Source organism: Microchirus variegatus (assembly GCF_963457635.1).
Source record: "Microchirus variegatus genome assembly, chromosome: 20".
In the NCBI taxonomy this organism is placed as follows: domain Eukaryota; kingdom Metazoa; phylum Chordata; class Actinopteri; order Pleuronectiformes; family Soleidae; genus Microchirus; species Microchirus variegatus.
The window spans coordinates 19373698-19396909 of record NC_139821.1 but is presented as its reverse complement, the minus strand read 5'-3'; the positions used below and the strand labels follow the sequence as shown (position 1 = coordinate 19396909).

Genomic DNA, 23212 nt, shown 5'->3' with positions numbered 1-23212 from the left:
TAAGGCCTGTATGCAGACAAAAGCCTGATTGAGTTTAAACAAATCCTGCTTCCCCCCTCATTTTGTAACCGAGAGTTAATAAGAATAAAGAAATAAAAGTAAGCTCTCTAAAATAGTGCCAATAACAACCACAGCAATTGGTAAATCCCAGGAATTTTGTTTCAACTTTTCACTGAAATGGCAGCCTTTGAGCTCAGAAAAACACTACAGAGTTTCCCTGAGCACACAGTCACGCTACGGTATCCTCTGCCGGGCAAATGTCGTCCTCGTCGTCTTGATGAGATGATGAGGTTCTAGTATTTATTCAGACAACGAGAGGGAGGGGGAGAGGGCAAGGACGAGGACGAGGGACAGCTCTTCGTGGCCGTGGTAGAGCTGTCAGAAGCCGGCGAGGGAGAGGGTGAGCTCCGCTTCGTCTGCCTTAGCAGACTTAGCAGATCTGCCTTAGCAGACGAAGCGGAGCGAGTGGAGGCGGGACTTCCGCTACAAGTAAAGCGACGCTTGATTTGTTCTCTCGCGTTTGTCCTTACAGGCTCCAGTAGAAACATGGCGTCATGGCAATGCAGTAGCGGCCCGCGACCATGTTATTTTACATGACTTTTTGAAACACTACGAAAATGAACAAAGAATATTATACAGCGACTAGACAATGCAGGAGCACATAATATGTATACAAAAGTGGATTTTGGGTCATATAAACCCATAAATACTACACAGTGTCCCTTTAAATGTGACATTTGTAAAAACATGAGGCACCGGCTGCTGTTTTAAAGGTCAATTCTCAGCACAGCAGTGGACAGACAAGTACATATTACCCCCTTTTTTTATTTGATATAATGTACATTCATCAATATCTTACAATCACAAAAACATCTAGTTATATTGATTTTTCAAACAAATTAATTGTTCTCAAAGTGAGGTTTTGTATTAGTTTGCATTTTTTCCATCAATTAACTCATCTGAGGTATTTATTTAAATACAATTAAATGTGTACAAATGCATTTGCCGAACAAATTCACACAGTGACAGATTCGTATTATATTCAACTGCCTTGACTTCAGTGTCTGCTATTAAGAAACAGTAAATAATAAAAAATGGTGCACACAAAAAAGAGAGAAAAGTAACTTCAGATTAACCTATGAATCTTCATGACCAGAACATACTTTGTGGGCACCCTTGAATTCTGAAGACATGTTACCAGTTGCACATGTAAATGGACACTCAAAAAATTCAGTTTCATCAGGATAAACTGCAGCAAACTGGGAAGTAAGATGAACATACAATACAAAGTCACCAGCAGTTCCAGCAAAGCCCAGTATCTTAATCTCGAGCCAACATCTCCGTCTTCAATCCATTGTTTCATGTTCTTGTTGAGAAAAAGCAAGTTACATGTAAACCACAGAAACATCAAAGTAAAAGGCCAGAGCCGCTGCCGCAACAGACAAAGCACTTGCATCATCTTACAGGCAACTTTGCAGGCCAGGGACACGTTTGCAGCTCGAATCAAAACAAAAGAGAGAGACACTGAAGAAAGGATGACCACAGTGATGTAGGGCCACTCACAAAGCTGCTGCATGACGACTGACGGTGAAAAACGGTGCAGTGTCATGATTAAAACCATCATCATTGTGGAGTTACTGTCACTAACAGGAGCAACACTGTTCACTGACAGTATCATTCTTTTCATGTACGTTCCAAACAGTAACACAGTTGCCAGAAAACCAGCTTCCACCTTCCATCTGCTGGCACAAGGCTGCACACGCTTCACTCTGCCTGTGATGACATCGGCAGAAAACAGGTTTTAGCTTATTATAAAAACACTGAGAAATATTGTATTTGCTCTTTTTGAAAATAAAGAGCTTGTCTTTACATTACCTGCTTGTGTGGGAAATGTCTCTATGGAACACCGTGTTGCATTGACCTTTGACATTATCTGTTGACATAATCATGTGTTAAAACACATTTCTGCAAATACAGGTGGGTGTTTTTAATGTAGGTGTACAAAAATGTATATGAATTAAGTATATTCGACAAATATAGACAAATATAGATTTTCAAACAAATGTGTTCAAAAATAAAACAACTAATTTTATCCAGTAACACATCAATCTCTTTTCATGTTTCTCCTCAAGACAATATTATATTTTGTTAAACCTCTAAGCCTAAGTAATACTTATATAGTGACTGTATATGAAATGACTTTACAAAAGCCCCAATGGTGAACACTAATAATGCTGTAAATCAGACTGCTCAGATTCAGAGAGTAATTCAAATTAAAGGTAAAAAAGTTAAAGTTAAACCCTGCATACAGCAAATCCTGACAGGAGTCTCTTTCAACTCTGTGACGACTCATGCACATATTACTAATTGTTAATAGATGTGGGAGCTGCAGATTTCAGACACAAATTAACCTGTTGTAACTGTATCTGTCTTTATCTGTGGTGAGGAATAACAGACAAAACACTAAAATATACTGATATGTTGTGTTTTGACTTTAGATTCACACTTCAGCTCATGTACTCACTTGTGTTCCATGTGAAAGACAGCTGATCTTTGACTGGAAACACACCCACACCTGCTGAATATCATATTTGCAGATATTTCTGTTTTGCTCCTCTTCGCTCACAGCGTCCTGCACTCGTTCACAAGTGTTTACACAGCCACTGAAAAACATCGTGTCCATGGGCAGAGAAGCAAAGGAAGTGCAGCCTTCTGTGATCTCGTCCCTTATTCCAAGAAATCTAAAGTTACAGAAAACAGTTAATGATTAAAGTGTAAAGTGTACATGTAACATAGCCATTACACCTAATTACTATGATGCTGCATTATTTTCCCATCTGCTCACTAACAACATTCAAATCTATCATCATTAAATTATGACACTCTCATTTTGTTCATAATTAGAGTAAAATGACTGAATTGCAATCACCAAATTTCCTCTGGAGATTTTATAATTGTCTTGTTCGGGGCCTTTAGGACCCCATGATTTACGCTGCCTCCTCACTGAGGAATCATTAAGTTACAAGCTAATTGCTGACAAATCTGTGGGAAACCACACGAGGGCATCTACACCCTTGACAAAAACAGAGGGGGGGAAAAAGCAAGTCAAGTCAAGCAGTAAAGTAATTTACCAATAATTCCTACTCACCTCTCACATGTCACTGTCAGTTGCAATGTGTGAATAACAGCGTTTTTATATGATGCACTTGAGCTGAAGCTCTTTGTCTCATCATCGTGGCCGTACAGCCTGAGCTGACCAGACAACACCATCCAAGTCAACAGTGTTAAGAAGATGAATGCGACTGTTGTCATCTCACAGCCTCGCCTTTGGCACTGGCGCATTTGTTGGAACGACGAGTTTTATAGCTTCCTCTCCTGCCTATGAACTGTGGGAGGGAACTCACTGGGCCATTCTCAGGGACGCTCCTTTATTTTTGTCTTTTTGTGTAGTGATATCAGAATATAATGATACACTTCAAATAATGACTGCTTTCACTGTTTTCTGACAGGAAGATACAATTCAAGTTGAATGTAACGACTTTGCAAGACGCACAGTATTTACAAAATCCTAGTCTGTGACTAAAACCTCATTTTTTTTGCGAGAAAGTACGTTTTCTGAAGATATTAGACAGACATACTGAAAAATACCACATATTCTAGGTTCGCGAATCATGAGTGAGTGACAGCGCGAAACATGAATCACGTCCTCAGCAACAGAGTGAGTGACAGAGCGCTAATAGGCAGTTCCACTCCCATCCCCGTCTGCACGCTGGCTGCGTCGTTCGCCGAAGATTTACAAGTGAGTGACAGAATGCGGCAGTTCCACTCCCAGCCAGCACGAGCACTGTTGAGCTCAACTGAACTGAGAAAGGAACAAATCAGTTCATGAAGTGAACAGAACGACTCGTTCGTAAACAACACAACACTATAATGGACTGATTCCTAACAACAGTTGAAACACTTGAGAATTTTTGACAACTATTTCATACAGAATCATTAAATCTGAAAACTATTTGATCAAACATCGTATAATTCTGTATTAAATCAAATTTACTAAAACCCACAGTCATCGGCGAAATTGTTTCGTCGCTGTGGAAGAAAACAGGAAACTATCTTGTCGAAATAAAATCACAACCTATTTGACTGAACCATGCATGGCCTGTGGGTAGACACAGGAAGTGAAGTCACACTGTGTAGTTTGACAGAAGTCACTTGAGTGTCGACAGCTGAATAGTCCGAAGTTTGTGAGCATTGTGACAGAGTGAAGGATGAACACAATGAATAAGTTATTTCCAGGTCCGGACAGTAACGGAGTACATTGACTTGAGTACAGTACTTAATTACAATTTTGCGGGATCAGTACTTTACTCGAGTACTCATAACTTTACTCAAGTACATTTGAGAGGCAAATATTGTACTCTTTACTCCACTACATTTCTATCCATGACCATGAGTACCCGTGACTTCTTCTTCTTCTTCTAAAAAAAACAAAAAAACAACTCCATGGTTAGATTTAGTTGAGAGAAGAAACCATGGATGAAGACGCAATAGGTCCATCCCGGGAATGTACCAACACGTGGCCCCACCTCACCAGACTATTTAAATTTTCTGAACAAGTTAATGATAGTGTTTGCTTCAAGTGATATTACACATTTATGTAACCTGAGCATTTGTTTTGATGTGCTTGCGTATATGCTGTGTGTTTAACGCAGTCAGGTTCAAATGTGGATGCAAAAAAATCCATTCAAACTCCAGGTAAATAGATGAAAATGACTTGATTTTACTTTCAATTCCTTTTACATTCTTCAAAGTATTAACATGAACATTTCTCATAACTCCACGTAGGACGTTTCTATACATACATGTAAGAACTGTGGCAGTAGTAATGCAATATTTAGAAAATGTACTCTTGTACTCTTGATATTCAAGTACTTTTAAAAACAAGTACTTCAGTACTTTTACTTAAGTAGACATCTGACTGTAATACTTTTATCTTTTATCTGTACTTTTATTACTGTATTTATTTCTGTAATTGCTCTGTCAGGCTCCACACCTGCACCGTTGTAAAAATGAAAATTTAAGATACTATTTATAATTAATTGTGCTGGTTTATTAAATATTACAGGTTTATTAAATATTGTCTATAACTGGTTGACCTGGCATTTGCTGCGTTGTGTGTACAGCTGTCCCAAACTATTATTTTGCAAACGATTAATCTAGCGATTATATTTTCGATTGGTCGACTAATCTAATGACTCATTTTACGATTAATCTAACAATTATTTTTTTCAGTTACCGCAGGGCGAACATGTGTGTGTCTCGGGCAGCCCTAGTTAGAGTAGTAGGAAGTAGTGCTCTCTTCAGTCTTATTCAGGATTATTTAATTGTGTTTAAAAAATATGGCTCGGTGGCACACTCAAGCCAAAGTAAGCACAACTCCTCCTAAAACACTGTAATGATATAAAAACAAGCTTTATTTAAAACAAGCTTTATCAAATTTTACTCTTCACTTGAGTCACTGCTCCTACACTTCTCTCTTGGTTTTGTTAAAATGTGTCTTACGTCGATGTTAAAACACAGAAAATTTCTGACACACTATTCAAATTTGCTCAAGATGAGGAAAGACAAACATGAAAAAGGTTGTGTTTAGGCCTAAGTATGTTTGCACAGATGTTCTTCCACACGGAACTGGAGTGTTGCTCTCTTACATATCCAGTGTTTAAAGCTCCCATAGAACGAAAGTACCAATTAACGCTGTTTTTTTGGTGTGTGTCTGTGCCATTACCTCGTTTATGAAGCCCTGAAGGTTAGAAGCAAACCGTTCAGCCACTGCTGAGAACACTGTGTTGTTTTGTAATCTCGGGCTCAACAAGATTTCTGAAAACAGCATTTCTGCTGAACAGTGGATCTGTTGCATACAACCAGATGTGAACCGCAGAAGACAGAATAACGTCCGTTGTGGGGGTGTTTCAGGAGTGACGGTGTCTTCTGACTCTGTGTCCGACTCCAGGTCAACAGTGTAAAAGGGACTGCGGCGGGGATTCGTGAAGAAGCTATTTTTAAATATTGTTAAAACAATGTTTTGATAATGAGTAGCAGTGCATCCACCGTTCCAGAGAGGGGAGCTGTGCTTCTGAGAGTGGATGTGCTGATTATATCACGTCCAGGTATTGGCCAATGACAACGCAGTCTGATTTCAGTCTGAATCAGAGAGCGAGAGCTTCGGTGAGGAGAGATTTCTATCGGCTCATTTACAGCAACCTCCATGACTCACATGTATGTGCGATAAGACCACTCTATGGGAGCTTTAACAAATGTATTAAACCACCACCCAATGAAACGTTTATAGATCTGTGTGTCATCCGTTCATACAATCATTTATTTCAGCTAAAACTCAAACTAAAAAATAAAAACAACAAGCGGGAAGTTAATTTATTTTACTGTTTGAACCATATCAGGTAAGGCTGTTTGTTTTTCCAAAAACCAAATATGCCAGGAAACAAAAACAAAACACACAACTTCCGGTTTTCAAAATAAAATGTGGGTTATAAGAATGTTGTAAAATGAGACGAGTCAGTAACCAATGTCACATGACATGGAAGCTATTGCGCTAATACTCATAATTTCATTTAAAAAAAATTCTCTGGAGTATTAAAATGCATCAGACATGGTTGTATCTCAACCAGTTAGTGTAGTACTATGGTCCTCTATCCCTTACTATATAATAATAATAATACCTTTTTTTTTTTAACAATAGGCTTTATATTTTAAATTAAAAAGAATGTAAACACCTGCAAATATATACATTTATGTATGTACTGGCATCTTTTCCTTTTATCTAGAAAGTTGCTGGGTGAGATACAGCAATTTGTATTGCATTTTAATGCTGCAGACATTTTTAATTAATGTTTTAATGTAAATGTTAGCGCAATAGCTTCCAGGTCATGAGACCTAATGACTGAACATCAAGGCAGGATAATATTAGTACAGTGGCTGGTTAAGGAACATGTCATTCTATTTTAATACTCTGCTCTTTTTTAGTTAATGAAAACAAATTGCAATTATCTCATATTGAATCATATTGACAGATTGCTTTTTATTGCCTTTCAATTACCCACATTTTATTTTGAAAACCAGAAGTTGGTCCACTCTGTAGTATCCTCACGCTAATTTTCTCAGCCAATAAAGAACAACGTAAATATTTTTTTGTTATTTTGTTGTTGTTTCCTTGCATATTTGATTTTTCGTTTCAAACTGAAGGTGGAAAAACAAATGGCCTTTTCTGATATTTGGCTCAAACAGAAAAACGGAACTTCTACTTGGTTTTTTTTTGGTTCTGAATGATCTGAAATAAATAGTTGAACCAATGGATGATACACAGACCATTCCTGAACAGAACTGTATGGAATCATGTCTAAAAGAGAAATGTAGTTTTTTTTTTTACATGACTTTTGACAAAATGGGATTTTTCGAACCTTGACAGATACATACAATTATTAATGACCATTTTTAATACATAATACATTATAAAAGTATCACCACAATGTAAAATCATGAGTAAAAATCATTTGGTTTTCCCATGATATGCTTTTTTGTGTTTTGCTCTGGTCTCAGTAAAATGACGTAACATTTGGGAATAAAAATGCTAAAGAGGAGTCCATAACTAGAGGCTAAAATAGCAAATATCTCCACAGCCACAGTGAATTTTCCAGGTGAGCTGACATAAGCTGGAATAAATGTGATCCAGACTGCACAGAATATTAACATGCTGAACGTGATGAGCTTAGCTTCGTTAAATTTATCTGGTAACTTTCGAGCCAAAAAGGCGAGAACAAAACATAACAAAGCTAAGAGTCCTATGTATCCTAGCACAGCCCAGAAGCCGACAGGTGAACCCAGAGCACACTCCAGTATAATCTTCTCCTTATAGTGTTCTGTATTTTTTAAGGGAAATGGAGGTTTGATCGTCAGCCACAGAATACAAATTAAAACTTGTATGAGAGTGAAAGCCAGAACACTGAGTCTCTGCTGTGCAGGTCCAAACCATTTCATCACATTGCTGCCTGGAAGTGTCGCTTTAAAGGCCATTAAAACAACTATGGTTTTCCCCAGAACACAAGAGATACAGAGGACAAAAGTGATGCCGAATGCAGTGTGTCGCAGCATGCAGGACCACTCTGACGGCCGGCCGATGAAGGTCAGAGAGCACAGGAAACACAGAGTCAAGGAGAAGAGCAGCAGGAAGCTCAGCTCAGAGTTGTTGGCTCTGACAATGGGAGTATGCCTGTAGTGAAAGAACACTAATGCAATTAAAATAGTCAGAACCACTCCCACCAAACAAAATATTGTTAAAACAATTCCCATGATCTCTGAGTAGGACAGGAACTCAATTTCCTTCAGGATGCACGCGTCTCCTCTGGTATTTGGCCAAAATTCAATGGGACATTTGATGCATTCCACAGAGTCTGTTTTTCAAGGAGATAATGAGGTTGGTTAGATGATATGCTAAGCCTGCTAATGTGTACATTTCTGAATCTTTGATTCAACCAAACCTGTTATGTTGCTAATTTCTCCATCTGGACACGGTACGCAGTCATAACAGCAAACAGGTTTTCCTTTCTGCAGGGCTTTGTGTTTTCCTGGAGGGCAGCTGTCACTGCACACTGACACAGGCACCTGGTGCATAAATCAGTGGAGCAGTAGTGTCACCTACAGTGTGTTCACTTCAACAACAGTTCACATAAAATGTCATCCATTTTTACCCTGTAATTTATTCCACTGGATTATCAAATGTGATGGAGTAAGACATTTTGACTGACAATCCAGAAATGTGAGAACAAAGCAATCTGAAAATGTACCGTGCGACTTCCTCCGCCCCAAACAATTTTCACACCGTTCATCACGAACTGTTGCTCATGAGCCAGAGTAGCATCGAAAAAACCGACAGTGGCAACATTCATGGTCCCTGAAGCTACATGTTGCAAATTCATGAGTTCATATCTTGCAGGTGAATCCCCACTTTGGTCAAACATCACTCTCTCCCCCTGACGTGTTGTGAAGTTGATATGTTGTAAATAATGAAGCACCTGTAAAGAGGAGGGAAGAGGACATTATTTGTGTGATTAATGAGCTTTTTAGTATGCAGAGTGATCCATACATGAGTGGACTGTGTTTAGATTCATGTTATTATTATTATTATTATTATTATTTATAACCGCTTTGTACTTGCTCTGTACCTGCAGCAAATATATTAATATTAATGGTAGTACTGTCACCAGCAGGGTAACATTATGATTACAATTGATATCAATAAGAATTATTGTACTATAATTCATGCTACTGCTTGTACAAGTAGTACAATTATACTATATAATATGTATATATTTACATATGTATATGTATATGTATATGTATGTATATATATATATATATATATATGTATATATACATATACATATATATATATACACACATATATATATATATACACATATATACATATATATATATATACACACACATATATATATATATATAATTTATCCCTTCAAACCGGCAGATACAGATACTGCAGATGTTCAACTCTGGTTCTGTCGGAGATTTCTTCTGTTAAAAGCTCTCCATCTCTCTCTCTCTCTCTCTCTCTCTCTCTCTCAGATCACAGTCACCAGATTATTTTTTTCTGATTGTACAGCCATGTCTGCTGTCAGTGTTTGTGTGTCGTGTGAGTGACAGGTAGAAACAAAGATAAAAAGCTTTGCCAGACAGAACAGGTTTGCTTTCGTCCTCACCTGCCATGGCTGAATGTGTTCAGTATCAGCACAGCTCCTGTCAGAGAAATGGCCTTTCCCCTCTTCACATGTGACCAAGTTGTGGAGAGAATGAGCCACTGCATAAACCGACTTGTACACATTGTGAGTGAATCTCAGCTCTGAAACATCTGTGAAAAACGTTTCGGTATTCTGCAAGCTCTCTGAACCACTGCACGGCTTTCTTCTTGTGTTTGCAGTTAAATTCAGTGAGCAGTCGAACATGTCCTCCCAGAAGTCTCTGACAAACTGACTATGAGGGAAGTGTGAGGGATGGAGCCGCCTGAGATGCTCCTCCAGTCCCGGGATCTGAGCTCGGTTTACAACGAAGCCCAGCGAGCCCAAAAGAACGCTGTGTCCTTCAGTTTCAGTTAAAGAATGATCTGTGATCCAGGCATCACTGCCAACCCACTGCAGTCCTGTGATATTCTGTTTGTACAGTTCATCTGCAAGTACTTTAATCTCTCTGTGAGACATGAAGGCCACAACGACTTTCGACGTGGAATACTTCACAGTTTCAACCACTTTCATTAACTCACGAAGATGATCCGTTTGTTCGAACGCTATGTTATACTCAATGCACACTCCCTCTTCTTGTGCAGCGTGCATAAATTGGGTGATTCCGTTGATGCCGTAGTCATTTATATTACTTATTGCCCCGACCCAGGTCCATCCAAAGAACTTGACCAGCTTTGCTAAAGCTCTGCTCTGGTGGAGATCACTGGGAATAGTTCGGAAAAAGGATGGAAACTGATCTCTGTCACTCAGACAAGCACAGGTTGCAAAGTGGCTCACCTGTGCCAAAGTTGGAACAAAATAGATATTTAGTTACTGCTCATACATCATCAAGAAATATCTAATCTAACCCTAACCCCTAATGCAGGTGCCCTTTGAAATCTAAATTTACCAATCCACAACATTACAAAATGATATAGATTTAGAAAACCCTTTTAAGAAGGATCGCTGAGTAAAAAAAAGCAAGATTTTCACCACAGGTATCTGGAATCGTCCCATAATCCGAGCAAATCCCATGGTAGGTGTAGAGCCAGAGTGGCCTATTATGGCCAGGACGGTGTCAGGCTTTGTGCAGTTCCTCTCATCTATGATCATCCTCTGACCACTGACTAAATCTACAGCAGACTTGATAATGGTTGACGTTCCACACTGATTGTATATCTTGTATCCCAGTGTATGGTTAGGAAGAATTGAGGGGTTCTGGTTTATTTCCTCAATTGCAAAGATCATCGTCTGGGCAAATTTAAATTCTCTTGCATTTATGCTAGAAAAAAAACAGTACTTGGAATTATTATTATATTTGCACAAAAACGTGAAGAATTCACCTAATACAAAATATATACTTACAAATAATACTTACTTCAAGCATTCTGGAGGATGAGGTACGCTTTCAAATGTGGGCACACGGAATTTGTAACCTGTACGAAAGGTGAAAATGCCGCCTAAGCTGAGGTCTGCGTCTTTGGTCAGCTCAGGTGGATGCACTGTTGCCCACAGTCGGCACACAGGAGTCACACCGCTGATCACGAGAAGCATGATGAACACTTTAAACAGTGGCATTGCTTCCCTCTGCAGGATGGTTTCTGGAGCTCTGTCCTCCACTGTGCTCTTTATACTTAGCATGTGCCCATTGATTTGTGTTCATGTCAATGTTCGGATCTGCTACTTCATAGTGTAAAGTCCTGTGGGAAAAAGAAAAGAAAAAAAAAAAGATTTGTGTTTTATCATAGGGTGTCATCTAAAGTAGTATTTTTTCATTTCTATACATGTGAGAATGAGCCGCATCTGAGGACCAAACATTTAATTGTATATAAATAACCCTAACCCTGCTCACTGTGATCTAATTACACCACTATTTTCTAATATGTATTTGGGACATGTTTCGTTTGTCTTTTTGTTTGTGAGCAAAACTCAAAAAGTTTAGAATTTGATTGATCTGGGGATGTAGTTTATGGCTCCTGGAAGAAATTATCATATTTTGGTGATGATTCGGAAACAGATCTGAATTTAGGACCATTTTTAAAAAGTTGTTAACACAACGTCTGATGTATGTCATGATAACTCATTTCATTTTGATTTTCTATGGTGTCATGAGTGATATAATGTCAATCATTTGTTTGCAATGTACGACACTAAGGTCTTATTTTCAAATTTAAGTGTCTGGGAGATCCGCTTTGTCACTGCTGAGGCCAGAATCAATCACTCTCACTATTTTCTCACTAAGTCCAAGATATTGGCCCTCATTTATCAAATGTGCCACAGATGCAGATGTCATAGTGTGAATGATTAAATGTGTGAAAAAAGGCCCATAATGATCACATTTTATTTGTACATTTTGTAATAAATAATGTTTCATTCACTCCTGATTCAATTATATTTAATTATTATGGATAGTTTTATGGCCTTTGTGGTTTCCAAAGCGATCTAACTCATAAATAATCAGAACAAATATGTTATTTTGCTTGAATCAGTAACATGATGCAGTTTACCGGAGGAGATTGATGGGAACAAAATAACAGGGAAGGTCAAGAGGGATCAAAACAAAACCCATAATCAATTTAAGTTTAACATGTGCATGTTATGACAGAGTAGTTAATTAGTAAAGGTCCTATTGTTATTCATGAACAAATGCCATCTGTTGTTCCCACTAAAGCTGAATGTAACATGGGAACGTAGAGTCCTGTGGTGGTTTTCCCATAGGAGTATTATACACATGGGTACTCATTTATATTATTTTGTTCTTCCTCGGGGCTGTTTTTTTGTGTATCTAAAACGTATTTACATGTTGTTGCATCATTGTCTATTTGAAATTCTACCCTTGTTTTTGAAAAAGGTTTTCTTTTTTTGAGTATAAATGTCAGGGGAACTCTGGGTCTGCCTTGAGGGCTTCTTCTGTAATTTAACAAAATGAAGTGTTATCATAAGACTTAATATATATAAATAACATATATAAAGAAAGAAAAAACAACACTAATTTATATAATTATTTATTTACATGTGGCCCTAATACTCTTCCATACAATTTTATTCAATTTATTAATTTACCTCATATTAACCTATTCCTGGCCTGCACAGATGGTGTGATGGAGTGATTAAAAACTGCATGTACATTTCCCTTTCACTTCCCTGTTGCTTGTAACCCCTGAAATGAATGTAGGTTAACAAACACTGGTGTTGAACATGAACTTTTTTTTTTTTTTAATTGACGCCTGAAATCGCACAAATAAGGACACACTGAATGTAGACTTTTTAAAAAAATATATTTTTTGGGGATGGGACAACAACTGTTCTTTCAAAGCAACCATTTCCCTTAATTTTTTTTAGGGAAATGGAGGTTTGATCCTCAGCCACAGGATACAAATTAAATCCCCTAACCCTTTAAAGGCCATTAAAACAACTATGGTTTTCCCCAGAACACAAGCGATACAGAGGACGAAGGTGATGTCGAATGTAGTGTGTCACAGCATGCAGGACCAATCAGACAGGTCCAAAGCTGGACACAAGAAATGTAGGACAACATTGAAGTTAACATAACATTGAAATCAAAATATTCTGTCACTAACGTCAATGAAAAATAATAAGCTCATCATCTGAATCTTGATCTAAATATTTGTGACCGTATTGGCCATAACTGCAAATGTGGTGATTAGAATTAAATACTATTTTCACAATTTATTAACTTATTATATTATTACAACATGCATACATACATACATACATACATACATACACTCTTATAAATAAAAGTGCTAAGTAGAACCACATAAGGTTCTTCCGCTTGTCCTCATAGGAGAACTCTTTTTGGTTCCAGGTAGAATCAATCAATCAATCTTTATTTGTATAGCCCACAGTTTACAAAACATAGTTTGTCTCACAGGACTTCACAGGGTTGGTAACATCCTCTGTCCTAAGACCTTCGACCAGGGTAAGGAAAAACTACCAGGGAAAAAACCCTAAAAACAGGCAAAAAAGGTAGAAACCTAGAAACCCTACGCAAAATGACTTATCTGCAATGAGATATACATCAAATGTGCAGTGTACTTATTCAAATGCCCTTTCAAATGCAATAGGTAGTGTTGATCCTGAGTGTCCCAGGGTAGCTAGTACGGGCTCAGCATTAGTGCAGCCATAATCACTGATTTATCCCTTGTATCCCCTTATTCCACTCACCAGTGCCAGGGCAGCTCTTATAATGAGGTCGCCATCCTGAGCCAGTTCAGGTGGTTTTGGTGAGCCCTGGAGTTGACACACACACACACACACACACACTCTCCCTCTACAATGAGCAGAACCATGAGGAGCAGCCTGAAAAAATGCATAGCTCTGCCCTGCTGCAGGCCACGTCAACCCGCTCAACATCTCTGCAGAGTTTATACACATTTAAAAACAAGGAGCATTTAAAAACAAGAAGTAAAGCCTCAAATGCTTCTGTCTGTGAGATTGTAGGTTTTATAAATTAAGTGCAGTATACAAACTGTAATTAATTTGAAATCGGAAAGTAATTGTGTATTAGGCTTTTGCATTTACATCATTTGGAAAGGCTTATATGACTCTTCTTTCACATATTATCAATAGATGTCATCTAAATATGTTCATATTTCCAGATATATTTTGGAGTAGAATAACACAACTTTTGTTAAACAGAATAATACATTTGAAAAAAAATAAAAAATAAATAGTTGCCACCAAATTACGTTCAGAATTAATTTGGTGTCATCTTCCCCATCATATTCTTCTTTGTATTCTTCTCTGGTTTTAATAAAATAATGTAGCATTTTGGGATAAAAATGCAAAACAACAATCCAAAACTTGAAGCCAGAATAGCAAATATTTCTACAGCTACACTGAACTTTCCAGGAGAGCTGACATAGGCTGGGATAAAAGTGATCCAGACTGCACAGAATATCAACATGCTGAAAGTGATGAATTTAGCTTCATTAAAGTTATCAGGCAATTTCCGAGCCAGAAAAGCAAGAATAAAACACAGTATGGCCAGAATTCCTATATATCCAAGTACAGCCCAAAAGCCTACAGCTGAGCCCAGAGCACACTCCAGGATGATCTTGTCCTTGAGTTCTTGAATATTCTTGAATGGAAAAGGAGGAGAACTTGTTAACCAAATGATGCATATGACAATTTGTATGAGAGTGAAAGCCAGAACGCTGAGTCTCTGCTGTGTAGGCCCAAACCATTTCATCACATTACTTCCTGGAAGTGTGGCCCTGAAGGCCATTAAGACCACCATAGTTTTCCCCAGGATACAAGAGATACAGAGGACAAAAGTGATGCCGAATGCAGTGTGTCGCAGCATGCAGGACCACTCTGACGGCTGGCCAATGAAGCTCAGAGAACACAGGAAACACAGAGTCAAGGAGAAGAGCAGCAGGAAGCTCAGCTCAGAGTTGTTGGCTCTGACAATGGGAGATTTTCTGTGCACGAAAAAAATTAGAGCCACAAAAGCAGTCATAAACGTTCCAAATAGAGACGCTGCAGTGAGAAGTGCTCCCATTATTTCTTCATATGATAGAAACTCTATCTCCTTCTTCACACAGGTATCTCTTCTCTCATTTGACCAGAATTCAGGACGACACTGCACACAGGTGACAGAATCTGAAAAGTAGTGATGAAGCAGATGTAAGAGACGGAGACACTGAAGAAAAACACTATATGATAACAAGATAATAGAAGGTTCATTATATGTTCATTCACTATTGAGTAAAAAAAACATATTTCCTGAAAGTGTAAGGATAATGTTTTGAAACACGGACATAATGGAGAAGAAGTGATGGCTGATGACAACCAGAAAGAGGCAAAGGTAGTGATACATAACAGCAGTCATTACGTTACATCTGTAACACTACCTTGACTGTAGGTGCTGTAACAATGAAAATACTCCTGTTGTGGGACTACTTGAGTGATAAAGTAATATTATCTAAATATATGTCTATGTATAAGTCATTCAATTCTTTATTATTATACTAATGTATGATAAAATTGTAATGTTTAATATAATACCACACAGCACTTATACAGTTTATTCCCCAGGAGAACCGTTTCAGATTTGTAAATAACCAAATATTTTAGTTTAGTGTCAGTAAAGTGAAGTGAAAAAACGTTGATGGATTATTACTGGTCATGTTTTCCTCGTGTGTGTGTGGGTCTCTCTGGTTTCCTACCACAGTACAAAAACATGCAGATTTGGGGATTTGGCAAATTGGAGACTCAAATCAGGGATGCCAGGGTGAAATTGGACAGGGGGCCAGATTGTTTTCAAGTGAGACATCGGGGGCCGGATTACACTTTCGGACTGAAAAGGCCAAACACTGACTCAACAAATGGATAAATAGGCGATTTGAAATTATTCATGAAGGCCTACACATCAAAAAGGAATTGCATTGGCACCAAAATAGCCTCACAATGAGGCCTACAATTACAGCCTAAAGCAGGAGACAGTTACCCTCTAAAAATGCAACATTTTCCCATCCATGCAAGTAGCCTACATTTATAAATTAGAAATGCAACATAATAGACTAGGTGCCAACAAAACACATTTCCTTTACAAGTGTAAACTGTTAATTTTATTATATTTATTGAAGGCTTGCACATGGAACCATGTCATTGCATAATTAGGCCAATTAAAAGATGACGAGTCTAGAGTCAGCACTACCAGCGCAGCTGCACTGAAAAATTAAATATATACCGTCATTTCCGGACTATTGAGCCCACCTGAATATAAGCCGTACAATAAACCACGGAAGTTGTCTTCTTCAGCGCTGGACCCGAACAACTCCAGAACAACTAAATTGACCATTGGTGTGACCCCAAAATACACTGGTTGTGGAATGGTCATGTTAAATCTCTGATCCGCTGTTGGACCTGATACGCATACTGTGTATTTCTTTGCGAGAAGAACCGGGAGAAAACCTAGTTTCGTGACTCCAGCTGTTCAGGCATGGGGAAGTGGGCATATGTGAGACGCAAGCAGTGTAAAATGGCGGAGCTGTGGATCAGTGCGCAGCACATCCATTCTGGTAACTGTGTAATTTAGGGGTGACTGAGAGCGTTGTTGTTTGTCTATGTGTCCCTGTGATGTACTGGTGACCTGTCCAGGGTGTACCCCGCCTTTAGCCCTATGTCAACTGGGACTGGCACCAGCGACCCCCAACGACCCTCATGTGGAGGATAAAGTGGTAGAAAATAGATAGATGGATTATTACTGGACCTGTAACGTTGCTTATTTCTCCTTCTGCACATCTTATACAGTCAAAGCAGCAGACAGGTTTTCCTTTTTGGAGAACCTTGCGAGTTCCTGGGGGACACATCTCACTGCAAACTGACACAGGCACCTGCACGGACAACATGTCTTTGTCAACATGTCTTAGTATTTTCCTGCTTAAACCAAACAGTGTGATTAAGTCATAATTAAGCAACTATAATACAGGTCACATGGTTACTTACCAGTTTTGAGTTCTGTGTAAAAATTAGAGATTTATTTTGCAGATTCAGCTGTTTCTCTGAAGGTAAAGAAGCATCATAAAGACCAACAGTGACAAAGTCCACAGCACCATGTTCTGTTGGCTGCCAGTTGATAATTTCATACTTTGCTGCTGGGTCTCCATCCTCATTAAAGTACACCTCGTCTCCTTCCTTTGTTTTGAAGTGAATCTTTCTTATGTGCTGTAAAATCTTAAATAGATGATCATTTAGTTAATTATCTGACAGACTTTTTTGTTCAAATTAAAAACATGTTTAGGTTTAAAACTCACTGTGAATGGATCTGGCTGCACCTTTTTGTTACATGTTTCATTACAGCCAAGAACACGGTGAAGTGCGTGGGCCACAGCATACACTCCTTTGTAGACATTGTTAAATATAGGCATGAGTGACATATCAGTGAAGCTGTTATGGACTCCACTCAGATCTTCATGTCCAGTACATTCTCTCTGATTCCCTGATGATGATGATGATGATGATGATGACTTTGATTGCTTGAACTTGCAGCTAAATAATGTCTCCCAGAACTCAGTAAAAAAGTCAGTACTTGTTGAATTGAGTGGCTTCACGTCCAGTATGAACTCTCTCATGCCACTAACATGTGCTTTAGGGATGGCCAGGCCTATGGCACCATCCAGAATGTGATGCTTATCTAGTTTCCCAGTTTGTGAATCAAAGATCCAGCCCTCACTTCCTACCCACTGGTATCCAGTTAAATTGTGAAGGGTCAACACGGGTATCAGCACATCCATATCCATGTGAGAGAGGAAAGCAACAATTACCTTGGAGGTGGAAGCCTTGATGATGTCAATTATCTTTTGTATTTTTTCTGGTGGATCTGTTCTAAAAACAGAAACTGAATATTCCAGACAGACTCCCAGCTGCTGTGCAGTCTCTGTGAATGTACCCATTCCATTATTACCATAATCATCATTGGTTCTAATTGCTCCCACCCAAGTCCATCCAAAGTGCTTGACTAAAAGGGCCAGGCCTCTGCTCTGGTAGTAGTCACTGGGTATTGTTCTGAGAAAGGACGGGTACTTGGTTTTGTCACTGAGACAAGCACAGGTGGCAAAGTGGCTGATCTGAAAGAAAACATGAATTACCTCCAAAAATAAGGATACAAACAGAAAATAGTCACATTATCATATCTCCTCTAAGCAGCAGGTATAATTATTGTGTATTATCTTTATTTTTATGAATCTAATGTAGTCATTTAAACTCACCCACCATTGGGATATGAAATGGCCCGATGACAGTAGCTATGGCCATACAAGGAGAAGAGGATGTTTCTCCCATAATGGCCAGCACCTGTGCAGGTCTGATACATGGTGTGTTGGAGGGAGCAGAAGTAACTTCATTACCATTTGCCAGCGCCAGTGCAGCTCTCACACCTGTGGCAATGGAGCCACAGGCATCATACATTCTATAGCCCAGAGAGATGGCAGGCAGTAACTCTGTGGAGTTATTAATCTCCTCAACGGCAAAACGCATAGCCTGGGCAAACTGGAACCCCCTGAAATTCAAACTTCATGCAAACATTAAAGAAAAGTCCAGTTGTTCTCAGATAAAATGGTACATATAAACAGATTTCCACAGTATATAATTTACCCAGTGCATTCCAGTGGTGAAGGTTTGTCAATATATTTTTCCCATCTGTTTTTCCATCTGCCGTGAAAAGAGAATATTCCCCCCAACATGATGTCCCCATCCTTCAAAAGCTGAGGGTTTACAGGATCTCCTCTCTGTCTGCACAGCAGCTCCTCAGCCTGAGAGAAAGACGCCACCAACAGCAGCTGTAAAAGTGTCCATGCTTGGTCTGGACACTTCTGTATGGACATCATTTTGTTACAGATAGTTAAACCACTTGGAGGCATGACATGAACCTCAGTGTTAATCTGAGTCTGCAGTGGTATTTATACATTTTTGCAGCTTAGAAATTCATATTCATGTTTCATATCTCCGGACCTGAAAGGCGGGGTGAGAGGAGGGAGGTTCCTGCTCAGAATAGTTTGGAGGAATAGCAATAACTTTGCTTAATCTCAGAATTGCCTTCCATACACATATGTGTATATATGTGTGTATATATATAGTGTAATAAATATACAGATAAATTCACAAAGTTAAAGGACTTGGGGGATGTGCATGTCCAGCATTTGGGGCTGAAGGCTCCATATGCTGTTTATGAACTAAGCCCAACTGGGAGTACAATTCAGAAAACCAGCATTGGTTTTGCAAGCAATGAGTGAGGGATGAATTGACCATCTTGTGTGAGAGTGGCTGTGATTTGAGCATGCCTAAAAGATTGCAGTCAGCTGACTCAGCTGATTACAGCTGGGTCAGATTACTACTGTTTCCTGCATGACCTATTGCAAGGTGTCATTTGAAAAGTGAAAACATCCAGGATATCAGTTAATACTTCTTGAAATAGTGATTGTATTCTGATTTTTTTCCCATACGAAATGAACACAGAGGGCCTAACCCAAAAGTACATTATCTTTTTACCTTTTCCAGGTTTTTTCTCTCTCAACTCCCACATCTTTCACCACAAACACAAAAGATATAGCTAATTTTGAAGCAAAACCTGTTCTCCTGTTCAAAGATTGTTAAGACAAAACACAAAGACACACAGACAGATATGAGGGGCCGTGTAGGCCATAATTCCTTTTTTTTACCTCTCACATACACAATTTTACCTCACACATTCACAATTTTACCTCTCACATACAATTGTTTTACCTCTCACATACTCTCTTTTACCTTTCACATACAATTGTTTTACCTCTCACATGTAATGTGTAAAAACATTTAATGCGTGCGGTAAAAACATTTAATGTGTGAGCTAAAAACATTTAATGTGAGCGGTAAAAACATTTAATGTGTGAGGTAAAAACATTTAATGTGAGCGGTAAAAACATTTCATTTCAAGTTTCATTAATGTTTATATATTTGTTTCAATCACTGAATGAAGCCTGTCATATTTGGGACAAGAGTCAGGACCTTAAATCACTTGCACAAAACTTTTGATCAGCACTCAGCATTTGTTTGTTGTTCATTTAAACCAGTGTGAGCAGAGAGCGTGAGGGGCGGGCGAGAGAGAGAGTGAGCGAGTGAGGTCTGCGCTCTCATTGAGCGAGTGAGGTCATTAGTTAATTTACTTAAATGTTAAAATAAAATAATAAGAAATTAGACGCCCTGTTTTTGATGTTGTGATGACGCACCCAAAAAATGCGGCCAGCACCTATTAAGTGCTGGAAAGTCTCTTTGCGCAAAAGCGAAACTTGGCTGACAGATTATGAACTCCCCGCTACAGAACTCTCTTCTTTCTCTCTCTTTGAGCAGTTAACTAAAGAGATCAGCTCATCTGATGCATCTGTTATTCCTTAATTACAGCGATAAAGCGTCTTCTAGATTGAGACCGGAGTGAAAACAATGAAAAGCGCGCTCTTGTGTTGTTGTGATGTTTTACTAAGATCTACCCTGATCTCCTGTATTTCATCGCGACTGTACTCGATCCTCATCATAAACATCATTATGTATGTGTCATATATGGATGTGGGGATGTAACTGCGCATAGAAAAATTATCCATTCTGCGTTGGATATGCAGAGCCCCCTTGTAGCTGCGCACAATGCAGGAGAGATAGAAGAGCAGAGTCAGCAGGGGCGGTGTGGAGGGGAAAAAAAGGCCCGCACCAGATGCAGGGCACCTTCTATAATTGCAATGCCTTGACTTCAGTGATGTCAGTACACACAGTCCCAGCCATAACAACAAAATTAGATTAAAAAACAATGTTACAGAATTAGCATAACAATTAATTTAGTTTTTTTCCATTTTGAGTTACCCTCACTTCATGAGTCACCATGATGGTCATTCAAAAAGCCTCAGAATGCCCCATTTTTACCTCAAATTTTCAAAAGCTCTGCATACCCAGCAATTTTTTGATTTTTTTTGGGGGGGGGGGGGGCGGGGGGCCCAGCCTCACCCAGACTCTAACTCATGCGGCCCCCAGTCAAATTGAGTTTGAGACCCCTGATTTTATGTGAGTGGCAAAAAACTTTAATGTGAGAGTAAGGCCTTCCGGTCATGTGACGAAAAGCAGGAACTGTGAACAGGTAGCTCATCATGGTGGCTGGGAGAGAACGAGAGCTCCTGGGCCAAGCTGCCGCTTTTTTGAACCATCTGCTTTCTTCACCAGAAGCCATTCAGAATGTATCAAATAATCAGGGTGCGATCTTCAAACACGGACAATCAGAGTAGGCTATTTAACACCGACAGGCAGCACTATGTTTCTGAGCGGCAGTCCCGGCTCGAGGTCATGACATGGGGGGGGGGCGTGGATGATGACGTGAGGCATAGTATAAGAAAACTTGTGCCCACTGCTTCTCTGGTTCTCCTGCTGCTTTTGTCAGGTTACATTGACACTAATGGTGTAGTTTCTGGCCTTTTCAGCCATTTTCGAATGCCCATTCTGAATGAAAATATAGCTGGTTGCTTCCGCTTGAAAATCTGTACGGGAAGACACTGACAACATAACGTTAGACGTGTGGTGGGTTCAAGGACAACTGGAAACTCGGAATTTTTACAGTTCATTTTGGTTTTAACAAGTCAGTGGAGTTTTTTTTGTCAAAAATTGAAAAATATCATTGTCCAAGTCCGGATGCTAATTTCCTCTGATTTCCTGATGTGGAAGAAATTCCACTGACTTGTTAAAACCAAAATGAACAGTTGGGCAAATTCTGAGTTTCCAGTCTTCTCTCTCCGCTGCCATGATGCGCTACCTGTTCACAGTTCCTGCTTTTCGTCACATGGCCGGAAGGCCTTCCTATCACATTATATGTTTTTTACCGATCACATTAAATGTTTTTACCTCACACATTAAATGTTTTTACCTCACACATTAAATGTTTTTACCGCTCACATTAAATGTTTTTACCTCACACATTAAATGTTTTTACCTCACACAATAAATGTTTTTACCTCACACATTAAATTTTTTTACCTAACACATTAAATGTTTTACCTCACACATTAAATGTTTTTACCTCACACATTACATGTTTTACCGCTCACATTAAATGTTTTTACCTCAAACATTAAATGTTTTTTACCGCTCACATTAAATGTTTTACCTCACAAGTTTAAATGTTTTTACCTCACACATTAAATGTTTTTACCTCACACATTAAATGTTTTTACACATTACATGTGAGAGGTTAAATAATTGTATGTGAAAGGTAAAAGAGAGTATGTGAGAGGTAAAACAAATGTATCTGAGAGGAAAATTGTTAATGTGTAAGGTAAAATTGTGTATGTGAGAGGTAGAAAAAGGAATTATGGCCTACACGGCCCCTCATACAGATACACACTGATACATGCACACACACACACAATTGAATGGAAATACACAAACAGGAAAGGATTGAGAGATGAACATGCATGTGCTCTATAATTTAAAATAAACTTTGACCTTTGAGACAGACATTGCTGTACATGGCTAATCTTGACCAAATATCATAGGTTTCATGAGGACACCACCCTGAAGACATCTAAATGTTTTGAAGCACAGAAAAAATATTTGTATGATTGTTATTTCTATTGTTTTATTGTTACCCACAGTTGTTTTCCAGACAAGTTCAAGAGACACCTAAAAACGCACAACAGGGTGACATCATTCCCAGCTGCATTTTCTTAGTGTAGTAGCGTGATTACTCTTTACAAACTGTGATAAACACAATCTCAGTAAGTAATTATTGCACATTAGGCTTCTGACTTTATTTGTAATTATATATATTATATATATAAGATATTAGAATAGTACAGCACAAGTTTGGTTGACAAAATTTTACATAAAATGTAGACGTGCATTAAAATGCACTTGTCACCTAATGACAT

General features: G+C 38.7%; 2 protein-coding genes across 2 annotated transcripts; both read right to left on the bottom strand.

Annotated features, from left to right (window-relative positions):
• Positions 1-7551: 7551 nt before the first annotated feature.
• LOC310941816 (extracellular calcium-sensing receptor-like) lies at positions 7552-11294 on the bottom strand (the record flags this gene model as incomplete). The annotated part of the gene is made up of 6 exons (XM_083907064.1): positions 11185-11294; positions 10800-11088; positions 9792-10604; positions 8859-9086; positions 8553-8676; positions 7552-8465 (listed from the first exon to the last, which is right to left on the bottom strand). The coding sequence occupies exons 2-6, from the start codon at positions 11052-11054 to the stop codon at positions 7552-7554; spliced, it is 2334 nt and encodes a 777-aa protein (XP_083763190.1). The 5' UTR covers positions 11055-11088; positions 11185-11294.
• Positions 11295-14526: 3232 nt separating this feature from the next.
• LOC310941716 (extracellular calcium-sensing receptor-like) lies at positions 14527-19162 on the bottom strand (the record flags this gene model as incomplete). The annotated part of the gene is made up of 6 exons (XM_083906928.1): positions 14527-15434; positions 17047-17170; positions 17283-17510; positions 17591-18403; positions 18549-18846; positions 18930-19162. The coding sequence occupies 6 exons, from the start codon at positions 19160-19162 to the stop codon at positions 14527-14529; spliced, it is 2604 nt and encodes an 867-aa protein (XP_083763054.1).
• Between the last annotated feature and the right edge of the window lie 4050 nt (positions 19163-23212).